The sequence below is a fragment of the Papio anubis genome, chromosome 19 (genome assembly GCF_008728515.1).
Source record: "Papio anubis isolate 15944 chromosome 19, Panubis1.0, whole genome shotgun sequence".
Lineage (NCBI taxonomy): Eukaryota > Metazoa > Chordata > Mammalia > Primates > Cercopithecidae > Papio > Papio anubis.
In genome coordinates this window covers 15,424,456-15,445,100 of record NC_044994.1, presented here as the reverse complement: position 1 = coordinate 15,445,100, position 20,645 = coordinate 15,424,456, and the positions used below count along the sequence as shown (strand labels likewise).

Below are 20,645 nucleotides of genomic sequence, written 5' to 3'. Positions count from 1 at the left end.
TTTGTATAAAAACAAAGTCTTGACTTGTCATGAGAAGAGCGAAGGGGCCTCCATGGAACTGAACTTGGGCCCCATCCTGGCCCACTGTAGCAATGCTGTGAAGTGAAGGCCCCTCAGGTGGGCGGGGGTATAACGGGGAGGATGGGAGGTACACACGCCCCAACAACAATCCTGGAGAACAGTGAGGGCCTCAGAGCAGACAGGCTGCTGGTCTGATTCCAACCGAAACAACAGAAAAGGTACTTCCACTCCAGGGCCTGATAAAGCTCCGGTCTCCATTTCCTAGTCTCCTGTCTTCCAAGTCTCCCCAGGAACTCTTATGAGCAGTTCTAAGCAGATGTGAGTTTGCCATACACTCTGCTACTGTTCTCCTCTGACCTAATGCCAGCCCTAGTGCTGCCTGCACCCCAGGAGCTAGCAGCAAGACCTGGGGCAGGTATGCAGCCGCTGCAAGCCTTGGTTCCACGCCATGCCTGTGAAAGGAAGGAGGGATACAAGGCAATGATCCACACAGCTCCTTCCAGGGTCAACTGCCACTGCGGAATTAGGCTCTTCTGCTTTGGCCACACTTGTACACGGGCGTTCAGGCTCAGTTGGGCACTGGAAAGCAGATGTTCTGTGCTTGTTAAGGCAATTAAGCAGCACAGCGGCCCTCGACTAAATCTATCTAACCACCAACAGATGGGCATTTCAGCTGTTCTAGGCATTTAATCCTTTTCCTAAGAGGACAGTAAATCACAAGGAAACTATGGAAATAAACGGGTAGCCTACGCAGCCTGGGGCTGCATTTGTTGCTATTTCTACCCATCGAATTCAAAATACCGAATCCTGGATCGACTCTCCCTCCCACTGAAATGAAAGGGTTTGCACATGGAGAGGAACACAGGAAGAAAAGCTGCCTCTGCTTCAGGTTTACACGGCCATGGGGAGTCACTGGGTGGCAGAGTATGTGCAGTGTCAGATACTTGTCAACTCTCTGGTGCTACAGGACTCCTGGAGTAGTGTCTCCATCCACTTGAGATGACACCAGGTGGCTGGCCCTGAGTTCACCCACACCCAGAGAGTATTTGGATGCACTTCTAAATGCAAGCTGCTGAAACAGTGGCAGTACAGCATGAGCCAAACTGCGTGGAACGTCATGTTCAAAATCACAAAGCGACTGTCAAAAATCCGAGTCAAATACATAGAAAGAGAGCAGATGCTGCAATATCCTGAGTGAAATGTCAAACTCATATTTTGTTTTGTATTAGTTTGTTTTGTTTGTTTTTTTTGAGACGGTTTGTTGCTTGTTTTTTTGTATTAGTTTTTTGGTTTGAGATAGAGTCTTGTTCTTATCGCCCAGGCTGGGATGCGGTGGCATGATCTCAGCTCACTGCAGCCTCCGCCTCCCGGGTTCAAGAGATTCTCCTGCCTCAGCCTCCTGAGTAACTGGGATTACAGGCGCCTGCCACCACGCCTGGCTAATTTTTGTATTTTTTAGTAGAGATGGGGTTTTGCCATGTTGGCCAGGCTGGTCTCGAACTCCTGACCTCAGGTGATCCACCTGCCTCCGCCTCCCAGAGTGCTGGGATTACAGGCGTGAGCCACGGAGCCATGAGTTTTACAAGAAAAAAATGAATTGTAAAAGGTGTTGGAATTCTAATAGTGCTGTTAACAACAATAAAAAGACCAACCAACCAACCAACGAACAAACAAAAACCCAAACCCACACCCAAAACAAGCTTCCCTTCTCCATACAGCACCACCAGCCATTTCAGGCACTTGATGTGAACACTTACACCTAAAGCTGGCAGGATGCCCCTCAGCTACTGCCCAGGCCTGCGCACCTGAGGGCGCCCTTCAAGCCTCAGGGAAGTGCCACAATAGGGAAGAGCCGAGCTACTGTGCTTCTAATGTGATGTGGCATTTTCTTAAAGAGGGCCCCTCCCCAGAACTGAGTAAGCCTCAGGCATCTTGAAACCTGAGGCCTTGGAAAGGGTCTTGCATTAGCTTCCCAACAAATCCACCCTGCAGACAGGTAACAAGTGCCTAAATCATCCAGGTAACTTCTAATGGAAATATATATATATATATAAATTATAACAAACATGACTGTTATTAAATTATAATTTTTATATATTTATAAATATATACTTATATCTATCTCTATCGGGGGACGGGCAGAATCTAATCACCTCATGGAATTAGTCTTTCTTTCATTGAGTCAATTACTTCCCACTGCTCAGTATCTCATGCTGTACTGAAAAATTAAGTTCTAAGATACATTCCCCCAACACTGGGGAGATGTGGGGGTAGAGGGAGGGCTTTCTCTACGAGGACTTAGATTTTAATATTCGGTAAATAAAAAATAGACACTTTATCACGGAGATCAATCCAAGAGGTTTCTCTCGAGGTTCACATGCGTATGCGTATCATAAACAATGTTAGTCGGTTTTCTTTTTGATGTGAACATGGTGCAAGAGGGATTTCTTAGAGAGGAAAAGAATCCAGAAATGCATTCAGGTAACTGAATTTTGTTGGCATTATCTCAGCTCTCCCGCTTACTTTCTCCTCTTAATTGCTTTCCACACCCATAAAGAGGGGGGAAAACACAAAAACCCAGTACCGACCTGGGCTGCCAGGTTCTAATGATACATAACCACTCTCTAGTGAAGCTTTAATTATATGCCAAGTGGTGCAGAGAGCTGGCAGCATCTGCCCTCCCCCAAGACACGCCATCGCCCAGCAAGAGTCTGCATGTAGCCAGGCGGCTCAACATGCTCTCCTGTTCTGTGGTCACCTTCTAGAAACTTGAAGACCAAACCAACAGGCCAGCTGCAGTTTGCTTTGCACACCTGCCCCAGGAATTTTTTTTATTTTCGTTTTTGAGAGAGTTTCGTTCTTATCACCCAGGCTAGAGTGCAATGGTGTGATCTCAGCTCACTGCAACTTCTGCCTCCTGGGCTCAACCGATTCTCCTGCCTCAGCCTCCTGAGTAGCCAGGATTACAGGCGCCCACCACCACACCTGGCGAATGTTTTTTGTACTTTTAGTAAAGATGGGGTTTCACCATGTTGGTCAGGCTGCTCTTGAACTCCTGATCTCAGGTGATCACCCACCTCGGCCTCCCAAAGTGCAGGGATTACAGGTGTGAACCACCACGCCCGGCCTGGAATTCTTTTTAAATTCAAAATCTCACCCTTGCCCTTCTACAGTAGATAATAGTGGGAGTGACTTGCATGGATCAAAGTTTAAAAATACAGATATGGGTGCAAGACTAATTTGAAAAGGGTGCCACTTGCACTCTAAATGACAGGTTTTACCTCTGGAAGCTTCCCACTCTAAGACATGTCCTGACTGTGGCGACGAGGGGCCTTTTTATATTACACTGAGGACACACACGCACAGAGATAAACATTCAGCTACATCATGACTGGCTAACAGCACCTACACTAGGACTCAGAAATCCTGCTCCTACGTATTTACCCCAAGGGAAATGAAAAAGTATTTCCACAGAAAGACATGCACAAGAACATTCATGGAAGCTGCATGAACAAATGTCGATCAACAGGAGAAGGGATAAACAAACTATACTACATCTATACCACTCAGCTTTTTTATTTTTTTGAGACGTAGTTTCGCTTGTCGCCCAGGCTGGAGTGAATAGTGCGATCTCGGCTCACTGCAACCTCCACCTCCCGGGTTTAAGCGATTCTCCTGTCTCAGCCTGCGGGGTAGCTGGGATTACAGGTGCCTGCCACTATGCCCAGCTAATTTTTGTATTTCTAGTAGAGACGGGATTTCACCACGTTAACCAGGCTGGTCTCAAACTCTTGACCTCAAGTGATCCACCCACCTCACCCACCTCGGCCTGCCAAAGTGTTGGGATTTACAGGCGTGATCCATTGCACTCAGCAATTTTTTAAAAAATCTACTGATACACATAACATGGGGAAATCTCACATGTTAAGTTGTATGAAAGAAGATGGACCCCAAAAAAGTATATGCCATGATCCTATTCACATGAAGTTTCAGAATAGGTGAAACTGATCTATGGTGACAGAAGTGAGAACAGTGATTGCCTCTGCAGGAAGGGGATGGGAAGAGTGGGATGGGGAGGGGAACTTTCTGCAGGGACAGAAATACTCTATATCTGGATCAGAGCGGTGGTTACAAAATTCATGGAAATGCACACTTCAAACAAACAAGTGCATTTGATTGTCTGTAAATTACTCCTTTTAGCGGCTGCAGCAGGATTTGATGGGTGAGAGGATTAGCTCATCACTTTTGAGAGCTGCTTGATTCAGCAGAGGCTACTTGAGCATCTCAGAGCCTGATTTCCACAGGCACAGGACATCCCAAAACAGTGGAAGACAGTCCCAGGATTTCAGGTGGGTGCCTCTGCTGGGCTGGCCACATTGGACTGTCCTGGGGGCCCAAGGAAGACGGGACAGGCAGCAGGACTCCAGGGCCTCGGAGGCTGATACTAAGGGAGGTGAGCAGCTCCACATCATTGGCCTGTGACCAGCAAGCCTGCCCCTTCCCCAATCACCAAGCATTCCCACCCAGGAGGGAATCTGCCCTCTGTCTGGGCAGAGATCCCCATACCAGCCTAGTGGCCAAATGTGCCCCAGGCCCTCAAAGAGGGAGCCAGAGGAGCCAGGGCCTTCGGAGCCAGTGCCTGTTTCAGCGGCAGCTCCCTGTGCCTGGGGCCGAGTCAGTGGGGAGGGAGGGTTTGTCAGCATCATCATCTGTGGGCTCTGCCTCCTGCCTGTGTGTGTGTAGAGGGAAGGGCAACGACTTTTACAGTTAGAAAAATCTATTTTATGCAAAACCAACCCCCTTCATACTTGGGGTCTTTCTACTGGGCTCTCCCCACCAAAATCTGGCAGGGCCGCCTGCTCTTAGCCCTCAGTGCTTGCTTCAATGTCATTCCTAGGGGAAGTCTTCCTTGAGGCCTACCCCCTGGAGCCCACCCTCCAACCCTTCTATCATTTCCTGCCGTTTGTTTGTTTTGGTTTTGTTTGAGACAGGGTCTTGCTTTGTTGCCCAGGCTGGAGTGCAGCGGCACAATCTCGGCTCACTGCAGCCTCTGCCTCCTGGTTCAAGCGATTCTCCCACCTCAGCATCCCCAGTAGCTAGGACTACAGGCGCCCACCACCATACCTGGCTAATTTTTGTATTTTTAGTAGAGATGGTGTTTCACCACGTGGGCCAGGCTGGTCTTAAACTCCTGACCTCAGGTGATCCACCCGCCTTGGCCTCCCAAAGTTGTGGGATTACAGGCATGAGCCACCATGCCTAGTCTCCTGCTGCTTTTCTAAGATGGTTCCTTCCTCATGATTATGGTGATCTGTCTCCTTGTTTACTGTTTACTCTCTGACATCCCCACTCACTCCAAGGTGGAGAAGAACAGGGGTTGTGGCTGGTTAGTTCTCTACTGGGTAAGGAAGCCTGGCTCATAAAAAGGCCTCAATCAATACTTGTTCAACAGGCGAATTCTATACCTATTCCCCAACACACAAAAATAAAGCAAACACCCCAGCCCCCGCCCCTGCCCAACTGCCCCACTCGGATTCCTACAAGTTCAATGCAAATGTATGAGAAACAGCCTGTAACCCATGTCGGCTTCTAGGAAAGAAGTCTCCAGGCAGCTGGGTTGAGGCCCTTTGTAACATACAACATACTGTCAAGAACTTAGACGAGAATGCTGAAACGTGGATTTCCCACATTTTATCAAAGTACCAACATCTGTGGCCAGAATAGGAAACACGTAGGTCTCCAGGAGCCGACCAGGAAAACGCAGTCCATGTGCAATTCCATTCTCTAGAGCGTGGAGTATTCCCGGGAGCACTGACTGCAGAGCCAATGCGGTGAAATGACAAATTATCCACTTGGGAATATCAAATGAGGAGGGCAGGACATATATGCTGACTTGGCAATCTTCTAGCACAGTCTAAGAAGGAAAAGTTGTATGTGCGTACGTGCACATGCACATACACACATACCGTGGCCCGGAACCTCAAGGCTCACAATGAAATCATTTAAAGAAAAAAAAGATCAGATAAAAAAAGATCAGATCTGGCACCAGCCTGACACTAGGCCTATAAAAGGAGAGGTCGGCATTATCACCAGGCATAACCTGTCTGGTAGGAGAGCTCCCGCCAACATTGATCAGAAATAGTGCACCTTCCTATTCTCTTGGTTACCTAGAAATCGGCTACACTGTTGGCCCAAAGAATGATCTTCATGTCCAACCCCGAGGTCGGCAGTTCTGGGGCTGACTGCTGAGGAATGTGGGATTCAGGGACAGCTGGGGAACGTGAAACGAGCCCCGAGCCAGGAGTTCTACCCTTGATCCCCCATTTCCCGTCTATCAACTAGGAGAGCCTCATTTGGACTCCCTGAGCCAGTTTCCTGGCCACGTTGCTTAATAAATAAAGTGAATTTTAATAAATAAGGCAGTGAACCACATAAAGCATCCTTATTCTTACACAAGGTGCTCCCCGCTTGACATCAGGGCAATCATTCTGGCCATTTATTGAACATTTATTACGTGCTAGCCTCTGCCAAAGATGAATAAGCCTTGTTTTTTTAAATAAACAGGCCATAGAGTGGAAGAAAAGTAACTACACGTGGCGCTGGTTTTGCTTTCTGTGTTAGGAGTTGGGGCACGAGTGAGGGAGGGTGAGGAGTAGGGACAATTTTAAACTAAATGCCTTTGACTTGAATGCATTCTCCAATGACTAAATGCATTCTGACGCCATGTGGCATGTGAGAGTGACCACTGAACGATGTGCCAAAGAACAAGAGGATAAATGCTGAAAGTAACTGGCCAGGCCCCAAGTTCTGCCTGGTGTTTCTCTGACAAACAGCGGAGAACCCTAAGTTCTGAATGAAGATGGGGGTGCCCTTTGAGTACGGGGGATTGCTTTTCACTCTGGCTACTGCAGATACAAAAGCCTAGAGGAGAAAAAAAACCTCCTGGTTCACTCCTGAGGCTGGGACTCCTGAGAACAGCTCAGGCTGGGAGCACGGGAGGGAGGGAACCAGAGGAGGAAGCGCTTGGTTGTGCTCGCCCTGCCAGGCCCGGCTCATGGGCCAGAACATGCAAAAGGCAGGGAGGCGGTGGGGGTGTTCTGGGTGGACGGCTCCCACCTGATGCTGCGCATGGCAGGCCTGGCCAGTCGACTCCTCTGAAAAAGTGCAGCTCCTCCTCCTCCCATAGCAGGCGGGGCTCTGCTTGCCGCAAGAGTCAGGGCAAGTGGCCCAGAGAAAGCACCCAGGGCCCCGCCAGGCCCCTCTGGTGTCTGCAGAGGAGATGGCAGCCCTTGGTGGTGGGAAACAGTGGTCAGCCGAGAGCAGAAACCAAAATGACACACAAGGAAAAACAGGAAGAGTCCATGAAATAAAAACAGCAGAGAAAGGTTCTGCATGTGACACCCACAGTGTCCTCCTTTCACTTTCCCAGGAGAGAATTCTGTCATCCCCAGCCTGGGGCCAAATGTTTGCCCAGCGTGCACATGAAGGCCTGCAGCCTCCAAGGAACTCCAAACAGAGCTGTGCTTGAACTCAGCACTCCCAGGGATGGGCCTGGTCCTCTCCACTGGGGTCTGTGGAGGTAGAAGCTCGGACATCCCCCTTCGGAAGAGAGGGTCCTCCAACCTGGGCTGGTGACTCTGCGGACGCCGGCAGCCCGGCCTTTACAAGCATCCTGAAAGTGGTGCTTGCAGGCCAGGTGGCCGGCAGGATTCTGGACAGCAGGCAATACTGGTCCTGCCGTGGGCACCCACACCGGGGAGCTCCTCAGGAAGGTCCCCCAGGCAGAACAGTCTTTGAACAAGCCCCCAGTCACCTCCAACCCACGCTGGGGCAACTGAGGGGCTGTGGCAAACCGAGCCTCCATGCCACACTACTCACCATATAGGAAGGGAAGATCAGAACGCGTTTGTGCTTGCCACAAGGCCACTGGGGGTCATCCAAGAGATTTGGGTCATAGTCCATGAAGTCTCCCAGGTCACTACCTGAAGATCACATGCAAAATGCAAAATGATCATTAGCGGCTCCGGACCCTCCCCAGCAGAGACAGCCAGGAGAATGCCAAGTATAGCTGCACTGAAGAAAGGCTGGCTTTAGGGCACTTAGCTCAACGTCACCACACTCACTGACTTTTATTAGACATCTCCGCGTGCCAGTTAAGTGGATTCTCCTCTCCAAAGGGTTCACCAAATTCTAAACAAACTGACGTTTTTTCCATTTTAGAAAATTATGTATTAATCTCCCTGAGCCAGGAGAGCAAAAACCTTTACACAGTGTGCAAGAGGCAGAGGACACTCTCAGAGTGTGGCCCCGAAGAGGTGCATTTTGGAAACTTGCAGATCAAATTCGGAGACGCCTGTGCAGCATGATTTGGTGTGAATACTCCCAGGCAGGCTACTGTGTCTGTATGAATACAAATCAGAGTGGCCACCAAGGCACAGCTGTGAACGATCAGAGGTGGCCTGAACACCAGGACAGGGCTTCAGAACTCAGCACTTGGGCAGACCTAGGGAACTTCACATTCACCTGGAATTTCCCTGAGAGTAGAAACAGCACTGCTTCCTAAAGCATCTTCTCCATGTGCCAGTTCTTACAAAGGTTTGACCAGCAAAGCTAGAAGTGTGCAGATCTTCCTTCAGCCGCCAAGTCGGCTCACCCACTAGGACCGGCACAAAGGAAACTCTCACACCTGAACCTGCACTTCAGAGCCCAGATTTTTTGTTTTAAAAGTCCGAATTGAGCACCATGAGAATATAGGACAGAACCAGGTCATTGTTGGGAGGAGCTGAGTGGTCAAGGAAGCTGGGAGACGCAGCCATCTCTGCATGGTGTGCATGGCCTTGGCGTCTCTCCACGTGGAAGTTCAGGCTGTCAATGACTGGGGCATCTGATTAGAGAGAAATCACCTGTGGCTTCACTGTGGGCCTGCATGGCCTGAGATCAGGCTTTCCTAAAAGTCACGTCACCTGTAGGCCCCCGTCTTCCAGTCTGCATCACAGGGAGACCCAATCCCCATGTAAACAGAGACACCTCCCACCACGAGCTACCACACCCAGCCAGGCCAAGGTTACCTGTGTCGAGGCTCCCCTGGGTGCCGCTTGCCCGGCCTATGGAGAGGCTGCGGTGGCTCAAGTTACGGAACTGGGAGAAAGAGGAAGTGGAGTCTATGGTATTTCTCCGGGCTCCAAAGGCATTTGTGGGTAACAGAAATTGGGTATAGGAAACAGTCTAAAAAGTGAAGACAAAAACAGGCCAGTGATTATTCCAAGGCATTGCTTGCTCTGCATTCTGATCAAGCTACAGTTGTCACCCCACGTTCAGGTCCACTTTCTCCTATTTGCAATTCTGAAATCCAATGAGATCTGAAAAATGACATTTGTTTTGGTACTCATTGGTGCCAACACCCAACCTGAACGACTTAAGGCTACACATAGTTTTAACTTACCCACCGGGTCTGACTACCCCTATCACATGGAAGAAACATGAATGTATTTGACAATAAGGTACTACCTCAGAACCTGCTGGGGTGTTGTGTAACCCACGAGGCACACACTGCATTGCTTTTTATAATCCATCAAGTGCAGAATCCCACACCACTTCAGGCCCCGAGTCCCTGGTGGGGGCTGTGGCCTCCCACCCTGCTCCTCTGGCAGACGCCGCATATGACCCTCCATTCTATCCCATTCTCCCTGGCTCCTATGGCGACACTTCCTCGTTAGGGGTGAAGAGAGCAAATGCATTGCTTTTCACCTGCCCAGGCAAGCATCTTGCATGCACCCCATCTACACCTTGAGCTCCCAGCAGCCTCATCAGCAAACAGACTACCCCAGGACACATTCCCCAAGGAACACTTGTATCATTGCCATACACGGATTTTGGAAGGGTTGATGAGGACTGTCTGGACCCTGCACAAAGGGGAGGGTCATCTTCAGCCTTTCACTCCTGAGACTTCAACCCCACGGCTTGTTGCATATGGATGGAAGAGGAATGTGACCGCCCTGCTGCCCCGTGGTCACAGTGTAAGACTGAGGGACCCATGGGAAGCTATGACACTTTCTAGTGGCCTGAATACTGCTTGCTGACACCACCAGTTCATAGATGCTCAATCCACTCGTCATTCCACCCCGGAACATGCCTGTGTGTGAGGTACTCATAACTGCACGTTCAGTTGTAAACAGCGCTGGCAGAGAAATACACGTGCTGTGGGAACTCCTGCCGTGCTGCTACTCCGTCACCGGCTGCACACTAGGGGAGCTGGGCAGGCTGGCATCCCATGCCTGGGAATCTGCCCCAGACCTTGAGTCCTTCACCTTGAGAGAGGCTTGTGGGCTGTCCCCGTCCTCTGCTTCCTGACCCCTGTGCCTTCAGCACAACTCGGTGACCGGCAGCCTGGCAGCCTTACCTTCCCGTCAGCACCCAGCTCCACACCTTCCAGACCAATGATCTCTTTCAAACTCACTGCGCCAGCTGATTGTCTTCCTCCGTCCAACTTCAAGTCCCTGGGAGGACAAGCCAGAGGGAAAAAAATGCTTTTGTGTGCACCCCAAAGAGCCATGAGGATGCTTACTGCATGAGACAACACGGTCACACCGATGAAAATGACCAGGTGAGCCCTGGTGATGGGACAGCCCTTTTTTCCTCCTCGGGGGCTTGCCAGTGATGCCTTGTTGCAACCGCTTTGACGTAAATGAAATCCAACTGAACAGAAAGCCTGAAGATGAAGCTGATGGTTTACAGACATCCCTCCCTCTTCCACGAGGCCCCTTATGTTCCTAGAGACGGCCAGTGAACATGAGGCCAGAGAGCATTCCCTGGGCATCGTGGGACCACAGTTTGCTGGAATCTAGCTGCTGGCTTCTTTCTTTCTTTCTGTTTTTTGTTTGTTTGTTTTGTTTTGAGACGGAATTTCACTCTTGTTGCCCAGGCTGGAGTGCAATGGCACGATCTCGGCTCACTGCAACTTCTGCCTCCCGGGTTCAAGCGATTCTTCTGCCTCAGCCTTTTGAGTAGCTGGGATTACAGGCGCACACCACCATGCCCGGCTACTTTTTTGTATTTTTAGTAGAGACAGGGGTTTCACTATGTTGGCCAGGATGGTCTCAAACTCCTGACCTCAGGTGATCCACCCACCTCGGCCTCCCAAAGTGCTGGGATTACAGGCGTGAGCCACAGCACCCGGCCTGGGTTCTTTCTAATGTTGTGTGAGACCACCTCTCCTTGCTGCTCCCCTTTCTTAGGAGAAACGAATTCTTATCATAAACACCTACTGGGTGTATTGTTGGTGATGAAAGAATTAATGCCACAGTAGTCACCTCTACTACCTTGCCAGACCACCTAGAAAATGAGTATCTTTTAATAAAAGAATAATCTCTAGTAATAACAAGTATTCATTCATTCATTCATTCATTCATTCATTCATTCAGGGACGAAGTCTTGCTCTGTTGCTCAGGATGGAGTACAGTGGTGTGATCATGGCTCACTGTAGCCTCAAACTCTTGGACATGCGCCATCCTCCAGTCTTGGCCTCTAAAGTGCTGCGATTAGAGGTGTGAGCTATCATGCCTGGCCAAACAAGCATTTATTTAGTACTTTATTATTTCCTAAGACTCACACATCATTTCTTTGGTTCTTTAAGAAGACGCTATGAGAAAGGTACTGCTATTTTGATCCAATTTACAGAGGAGGAAACTGAGGCCCTTGTGAGATTGCCAAGGTCACTGGGATGGCGGGCTGGAGAGTTCATCCAGTGTCATTTCTAGTACATCACACTGCCGTGGAGATGCCAGACGGACTCGCTGTGACTATGCTCAGGTGTAACTGCTCACATCCCAAAGGACCACACCCTTCCCCTACAGTAATTTTTAAAATTTGCCACATATTAGAATCGCCTGGGGATCTCTGACAAACTGTTATCCGGCTCCCACCCCCAGACAGTTGGCATGGGGTGTGACCTGGACATCGGGAGTCCTAAACACTCCCCAGGCGATTCTAAACTGCAGCCATGTTTGAGAATGACCAGGTCTTCGTGTTCTCTCTGACACCCAGTGCCTGTTAGTGAAAGCCACCTCAGACCCACAGCATACTTGCTGTGTGGCCTGGATGGAGGGACCACATTCAGGGGCTGATCTCCTACAACCTATGCAAGAACGAATATAAGGCAGGGGCAAATTGCTCCCAGCCAAAGACAAAGTCATCAGGTAAGAAGAGAGGAGGGAGCCAAGCGAGTGCCGAGAAGAGAAGGGAAAAAAAACTATCCTCAAATGTAGAAAAAAAGCAGGGATGCTCTGACTCTGTTAAGCCATCATCCTAGTCTCTGGGCATTACATGAATGAGCCGGCTCCCTTATCCTACCTGTAATGTGGAGTCTGATTAACAGAAATGCCCATGACCTTCTGTGTCCAGTAAGTGCTGCATTTCCACAGCAGGCTTCCTGGGAGGCCACGGTAGTGCCACCCTCAGAACATCTCTGGAGTCCCATTCAGAATCGACACTAAAGTCATGCAGACGAAAGCCAACAACCTACTCTGTTCACACCCACAAGACCGTCTGCCCTACTGCTGTACCTGCTACGCAGGCAACCCAGGGCGATTCTTAAAAGGCTTCTTAAAGCAATTACGGATGGAGATGATGAATGCCATCGGGGCACTGGCATAGGGAAGCGCCCACAAAGCAAAAACGTGAACAAGGCAATAAGGCAAAAATACCTGTGGTGGGCAGGGAGGGAGGGGGCTGACCACATGCAGAGCAGGACAAAAATAGCAGTGTCTTCCTTTTCATTCAAGGACCAGCAGCTCAGTTCCACGGCCTTCCTACTTTTCCAAAGCCAAACCCAGCGAGCATGGTCTCCAAATTGCCAACTCCCAGATCATTTTCTCCTTCCTTGTTTCCATTTTGCCAGATGGAGAATGTTACTTAGGACTGAAATTATTAGAGAAGTAGGGAGTATCTTTTTGGAGTGAGTAGGCCAAGGGAAATAAGGAGAATTCCAATAAGCCTATACTGAGAGGGTTCTCAGATGGAGAGCTGGCTGCAGGCAGGGGCAGAGTCTCAGTCCATTTTCATATCCTGTCTATACAATGTCTGATATGTAACGACCTATTTACTGAGCTGAACTGGTGTGGCTCTTTGCTGTCTCGCTGGTACTGGTACATACAGATGGCAGGAAACTGTATGATTTTCCACTGTGCCCCTTTTCATCTGTCTTCAATTTGCTCACAGGCTCACTCCTTCCCCGGGGCAGCCTTGTCCTGGCCAACTGTCTGCCTGCCACCAAATGTGCACATCACACATCACAGTTAGCAGAACCAAACCAGTCGTGCCTCTTCCACACTCCCCTTCTTGGCACTTCCGCCAAAGGAAATGAAGCCCTACCAAAAAAATAGAGTCATGTGCTCAAGTCCAAGATTCCATTCCATGAGATAAAACCCAAACCCATTTAAAGAAACAGGGATTCTTAGACCCAGTGGATTGTCCGAGCGTCTCAGTGACACTTGGGACCACACGTGAGATGGGCAAGGCTCCACCAACCCTACCCACAGAACTGGTCCCTTGAGAAACAACGTGACTCACTGTAGTCACCACTTCCCCCTGGCTTTCCACTTACGTCATTCTGCTTTCTAAATTGCTAAGGCCAAGCTGAGCAAGAAAATAAGCAAGAATAGTGGGGCCACCCTTAACTGCTACTGGAGACACGTGAGGCTCGTTACAGACCAGTGCCATGCAACAGAACCGCCTGTGATGACGGAGATGGTCCTTATCTACCTTGTCCCACACGATGGTTACGTGTGGCAACTAACTGCTTGAAATGTGACCAGTTGACTGAGAAACTGAATTTTTAATTTTAATTTTAATTAATTTAAATGTAAATGGCCACATGTGGCTAGTGACTACGAAGACCCAGTGCTTCTTTGGCAGGACTTTTGCTACTCTTACAAGTTCCTATGGCAAGATAATATAGTCATAGATATTTAGTGACTTGGATTTGGTCTCTCAGTTTTCTTTCCAAGAGTGGCCTATTTTCTGCCTATTGCCTCTGGGGATGTTTACATTACAGGCCCCTGCAGATGGAGCAGCAGTACAGGATTCACCTAAGTTGGGAGGGAAATGACCATGGGGTCCACAATCAAAGGGGGCCCATGCCCTACACCATCAGCACCCCAAGAACAGGCTCCCCGCCATGATAAAGATTCGTCACTCACAGCTGGCACAGAGCAGCAGATCTTTTTGCCTGGAGGGGTCACGGGGCGGGTGTGACAGAGTTTTGGCAGTGCTAGGGCAACCAAAGGAACAATAACCAGTGTGTGTTCCCCCAATCCTAGGCATTACAGTAGGCTCCAGGCCCCTCTTTGCACAATACTGGAGATGGGGAGGGAGGGGTGCCCAGTGAAAAGTGAGTCTCAATTTCCCCTCAGCCTTGTAGAAGGGGGGTTTATAGTTCATATTAAGTAGATTTAAAAAGAAGAAATGAGGTATTTCTTATACGCCAAAGCTACTCACACTTCAAAACTTCACTGATACAGTAATAAATATCATCACAGCTCCAGAACATTGACAGCTTCGTGATGGCAGAGGGCAACTTTTCCACGCTTTTCCTCCCTCAGATTCAAGGAGAGGTTATCGCTAACTTCAGGGCTACCATTTTGGTGGGCTTGAATTAAGAGTGCATGTGTACAGACGTGGACATAGTCAGTGTCCACAGCAAGCAAAACAGATCTCATCTAAGCCACTTCTAACAATGTCGGTTTCTTCTCATAGCTTTTGAATTTGTATATGTTAAGACTCTTGGGATCTAAAAAATAGATCTTTCACAAAGAGGCTGACAAACTTTTCTGGGTTCACTCTTACTAGTTTAGGGCTCTGATCAATGTTACTGGAATATTTCTGATATTAACGTGAAACACGAAATTGCTGTTCTTTGATCATATCTGACCCCCATAAACAGCGGTTTCACATTGTGCCACAGAGCGTAAGAGCTCAGGCAACTGCTCAGTCTTTATGTGTGAGTGAAAAGCAGGCGAGTCCTGGCTGACACGGTGAAACCCCGTCTCTACTAAAAAATACAAAAAACTAGCCGGGCGAGGTGGCGGGCGCCTGTAGTCCCAGCTACTCGGGAGGCCGAGGCAGGAGAATGGCGTAAACTCAGGAGGCGGAGCTTGCAGTGAGCTGAGATCCGGCCACTGCACTCCAGCCTGGGCGACAGAGCGAGACTCCGTCTCAAAAAAAAAAAAAAAAAAAGAAAAAGAAAAAGAAAAAGAAAAGCAGGTGAGACCCATGGTCTTTGCTGTCCCTCTCTTTCGGAAGCCCAGACAGTTGGAGGTGCATGCAGAAAGGAACTCTGAATGGTGTAGATTCGCCAAAAACAATATTTTAAAAACTCCAGTGAAAAAGAGTGAAGCTGAAGTCCCAGTGGAGTGTGACGAAATCTTGGTATTTTCTAAGATCATTGTTCTGAATTCTCATTAAAATGGTATATAAAAATAGAAATATCTATTTGGCTAAAATGCCAGCATTAACCCTCCAGCACCAGGAAACAGAGCTAGGGCATGTGGAACTGCAGCTGAAAGTAATTAAAAGCAAACTGAAGTTGAAGTTTTCACTTTCTTTGGAAAAGCCAGAAGATTTTTTCCCAGACACATCTAGCGTTCAAATACTAATTTATTTTTTAATAATTTTTATTTTTGAGATGGAGTTTTACTCTTGTTGCCCAGGCTGGAGTGCAGTGTCATGATCTCGGCTCACTGCAACCTCCGCCTCCCGGGTTCAAGTGATTCTCCTGCCTCAGTCTCCCAAGTAGCTGGGATTGCAGGCGCCCACCATCACGCCCGGCTAATTTTTTGTGTTTTTAGTAGAGACGGGGTTTCACCACATTGTCCAGGCTGGTCTTGAACCCCTGAACTCAGTTGATCCGCCCTCCTCAGCATCCTAAAGTGCTGGGGTTGCAGGCGTGAGCCACCGCACCTGGCCCTACTAATTTACTTATATTCCACTTCCTTTTAAAAATGGCACAGAGGTAAGTTCAAATACTACACATGAATATTGTCTGAAATTGTGTGTATTAGGTTTAAATGCTACAGCTTTTACTCAGAGGTGAACACCGTTAGTCAGGTTATAGGAAATGATCTCATTTCTACAGACACCCTAACTGAACTACTGGCAAGGAACTGTGGACGATGCAAGGTTGTTGATTCCTTCTCTCCACAGTCCTGGGTAGCGCTGCAACTTAGGCACGTGTCCCTAGAGGAGCTGCTTCACATTCTCTGCAAGTTTGTGAACTTCTGCAGAGGCTGTAGGCAACAAACACACTGAACATCCAACAGAAAGATATATATGTTTTTGTTTTTTTTTTTTTTAAACAAAGGCTGACATTTAAAACTGGCCCATGGGGGTAGGTGAGTGGGAGTGACTGGAGGGGGTACAAGGGAGGGACTCAGAAGATGGGGGGCGGGGATGAAAACAGGAGATGAAAGCGCATTTGGGGACACAGCCAAGCAGCAGTTATACCCTTAAGCAATGAGCAGAAAAACAGGTTGGTTCATTTTGGGAGTGTAAACTCATCCTTCATAGGATGGCACCAAAATTAATTTAACGCAGCTCTCCTTGAATGCCTGTAATTTCACTATTAGAAACCCCTGGACCTCTGTTTAGTTCTGGCTTCTTCAGCACGAAGCACACATGCACAGCTGTGGAGTCATCTGATCAAAGCAGGTGGCTAATCTAGATATCCTGGGGCGAAAGGGGAACACCTAGGTCATTATTAATCATAAAACGGCCAACTCTGGACTTCATCTTTTGTAAAAGGCAAAATGATTTTTACTTTCCTCTTCTGTGGCTCCCTGGCAGAGGCCCAGCCAGCTGCTCACTGAGCCATAATGCATGGAATAGATTCTGATGGGAAAACAAGATTCCCTATTAGATAACAAGAAGTTCAAGCTATGGCCCTTTCCTCAGGGAGCATGATCAATGAACTAATATTACTCTTTAAAAAAAGACGTAAGACTTAAATATCTAACACCCGGGAACTAGACGGAAAAAGTGTGATCCAATTAACTAGGTTCCAAGGCTTTCTGCTTCCAAGATGGAGTAGTTCTGACGTCTCTCCACCATCCTTTCTCTAATGGTGTTCTGAGCCCAAGACCTTGGAACACCTGCCAGGAGCTCCACTAGGCGCTAGCTCTTCAAAGGACAACAATAGGTTGAACACTTTGATGTGTCAATAATTTAAAAGTCAACTAAATATTAACAGGATTTCCAGACCCTTCAAAACGAATAAAGAGTTAGAGATTTCCTGCACCTAAAGCAAAGCCTGAAAGCTGGATTAGGAAAGGAAATACCACTTGTGAGCTAAATTTTAATTAAGAGATTACACATGCCCCGGAAGTTGACAACACAAGTCTTCCTCTTAGCTTAAGAGTCCCGTTTGTTACCCGTTCCGATACAGTGCAGCTGCCATCTTGGACCAGGCCTGCTTGCTGGCATCCAGCAGAAGGTGCCTCCACAGTTCAGAGACAATGGAACAGGGTCCACAGTTGATGGACAAAAGTCAAGTCAAAAGCAGCTTTTAGTCTAGAAGTCCCTTCCCACTCCCACTCAGGACTCCATCGATAAGCCATCCCCTGCAAGGGCAACTGGCAGAAAAGGAAGGGGTCTTAACGTAGCTTATAGCCAAATCTTTGTCTAAAGGCAGCTCCTATAAACAGCCAGATAATGGCATGAGTCATCCATGAGATCATTCCAGAATCTGTCTTTGTGTGGGAATATGCTTGGTGTGAGGAAAGAAACACAATTTGTGAATGTGTCATTTTCCACAACAAAAATTTTCTGGGGAAAGTGGGTGGGGAAGAAGGGGGCATGGGCCTGGAGCCAGGCAGGGAGCATTTAGGCTTGAAGGCTCTCTCTAAGAATAGAAGACGCTGTTCTCTGGGTCGCAAACAGATCAACACTCAGGAAATGGACCCAAATGGATGACCTCATCTGAATGCCCCCAAATGCCAAAAGCTAAGGATATAAACACCATGTGAAAGCTGTTGACAATTTAAAAACACGTCCCCCAGAGGCACCTTGCAACTCCACTGGGAAGCCATCTTCTTCATCATATGGTCTGTGATGCGTCTGCAGTAAGTGACCCCTGCGACTATCACACAGTCAAATATGGTTATCTGAAGAGGTGTGAACCTACACACACATCACAGAAACTCTTTTTGCTGAAATCACCTAGTTTGGTGAGTTCACATAATCTCCAATCTCAAGTTTACTAGGTTCACCCCTACTTTCTTCTGGTCAGATCCACGTGTACAGAAATACCGACCCATATCCAGGTCTCAGGAAATAAAAAGCCCTTGGTGGCTGGTGCCGGTTCTCTCATGCATAGGGACAATTCTAGGACTAGCTCTCAATACAACACCTGCAGTCTCTCACTCACCCGTGGGTTGTGCTCTAGAAGCTCCTGGGCTGGCAAGTTGGAACTCAGAATGCATTTTTCGTTGATGCAGTAAGTGGAGATTAGCCTACCCAAGGCTCTCTGAGCCTATAATGTAACTGAATCAGCCCAAAAGCAAAAACAACAGCTCGGGTCATAGGAGCAAAAGGTCAGAGGGTGTGTGAGGGTAAAAAAATAGGAGGAAGTTGAGTCTCTCTCTTGGTTTCCTGGTCCAGGCTTGACCCTAATGAATCTTTTTTTTTTTTTTTTTTTTTTTTTGAGATGAAGTCTCATTCTGTTGCCCAAGCTGGAGTGCAGCGGCGTTATTTTGGCTCACTGCAACCTCCACTTCTTGGGTTCAAGCGATTCTCCTGCCTCAGCCTCCCGAGTAGCTGAGGCACATGCCACCATGCCCGGCTAATTTTTGTAATTTTAGTAGAGATGGGGTGTCACTATGTTGGCCAGGCTGGTCTTGAACTCCTGACCTTGTGATCCGCCCACCTTGGCCTCCCAAAGTACTGGGATTACAGGCATGAGCCACTGCGCCCGGCTCAGCAACATTTTAAAGGTCAAGTTTGTATTATTTCACCTTCTTCTCTGAACTTCTCTTTCCTTCTTAGGACTCCAGGAGCCTTTCCCCTAAGTTATTCCTGTTTTTCATAATTCCTTCCCTCTCTCTACATGTAAATCCATAAATTCCTTTGCAGTGCCGAGATTTCCCACTCCTGGCCCTATGGTGGTGGCACAGTAGCCCACAATGGGGGCTGGAAAGAGAGGGGAAGAGCAGTGGTCTTGGATAGAAGTGTTGGACAAGCTGTTTACTAAGTGGGGTCTGCCTATTTAGGGAAGTTGAGAAAGTTGCTTGCAACTCATTTTGTGAGCTGAGGGTCGCCAAGCCAAACCACAAATCCACACTAGAAAAGAGAAGGCCGTGACTAATGTGGATAAAAGGCAGAAAGATTCAGGCTGGCCTTGGCAAGTGTTAGCTGAGGAAAAAGGAGCTGGTTTAAGGCTGGGACTCTTCCCAGAAAATGGCATAATTTACAAGCTTCATCTGAGAAGAGTGTTTACAGCTATGGGAAGGTTTGATGTTACAGTTACAGTGAAAAAGCTGGGCAACATCTGTTCCTCTTCTCTGTAATGGGCTTGTTTTGAAAGGTGGGATTTAGCAAGAAAGATCAAAGTAAAACAATGGTCTCTTCACGTTCCATAAAGTGTATGCATTAAGAAAAAAAAAAAGACTGGAAGGAAATAGACCAAAATGTAAATGGTGGCTTTGTTTAGGAGGTGAGGCTCAATCATTGTTATCTTCCTTTTACTTTTATACATTTTTCAAATAGTCTTTAAGAAAAATGTACTATTGAGGAAAAAAAGACTGAATAAAAGCAGATCTCAAGGTGAATCCAGTGTGTTTGCAGAATTGTACCACTGAGAAACTCACTGTGAACCTGACTGGGAATTGCTAAGTTCAAGTAGATCTAGAAAGAGCAACGAAAATAGCTCTGTGACAGCCGGGCGCAGTGGCTCACGCCTGTAATCCCAGCACTTTAGGAGGCTGAGGTGGGAGGATGGCTTGAGCCCAGGATTATAAGACCAGCCTGGGCAGCATGGTGAAACCCAACTCCACAAAAAATACAAAAATTAGCTGGGCATGGTGGTGCATGCCTGTTGTCCCAGCTACGCAGGAAGCTGAGGTAGGAGGATCGCTTGAGCCTGGGAGGTCAAGGCTCCAGTGAGCCAAGAATGCACTACTGCACTCCAGCCTGAGCAATACAGTGAGACCTTGTCTCAAAAAGAAAGAAAAAAAAAAAGAAAAAAGAAAACGTTCTGTGACTGGACAAAAATGCAAGTGAAACTAATGCTTAATGAATATCTACTACAGCCTGGCAGGGTGCTCAGAGCTTTCACATATAATATTTCATTTACTATTTCGTTCAGCTCCCTGAGATGGACATTATAGTCCATTTTACGGATGAGTGAAGCTGGGGTCAGTAAGGCTAGTTCATTTCCCAGGACTGAGGTTTCTGCCTGACTGCCAGCTCGTTCCCATGTACCACACTGCCTCCATGGCCGCAGGTGCCCACAGGTACGATCGCAAGGATGGGTAAGGGCTGTGGTTTTCCTAATGGAGGCACCAAAGGAGGTGGATGGTGGGAGTGGGGATGAATGGGCTACTTGCGCCCATTCCCGATTCTCCAGAACAGCTCTGTGG

The 20,645-nt window shown here is 48.1% G+C and overlaps 1 protein-coding gene across 1 annotated transcript in view; it reads right to left on the bottom strand.

The window, feature by feature from the left end:
- The window catches only part of CABLES1 (Cdk5 and Abl enzyme substrate 1), a 127,076-nt gene that overhangs the window by 14,361 nt on the left and 92,070 nt on the right, over positions 1 to 20,645 (bottom strand). Inside the window, 3 exon segments of the mRNA XM_021929984.2 lie at positions 7,900 to 8,003; positions 9,090 to 9,246; positions 10,421 to 10,517. Coding sequence (XP_021785676.2) covers positions 7,900 to 8,003; positions 9,090 to 9,246; positions 10,421 to 10,517 — 358 coding nt within the window.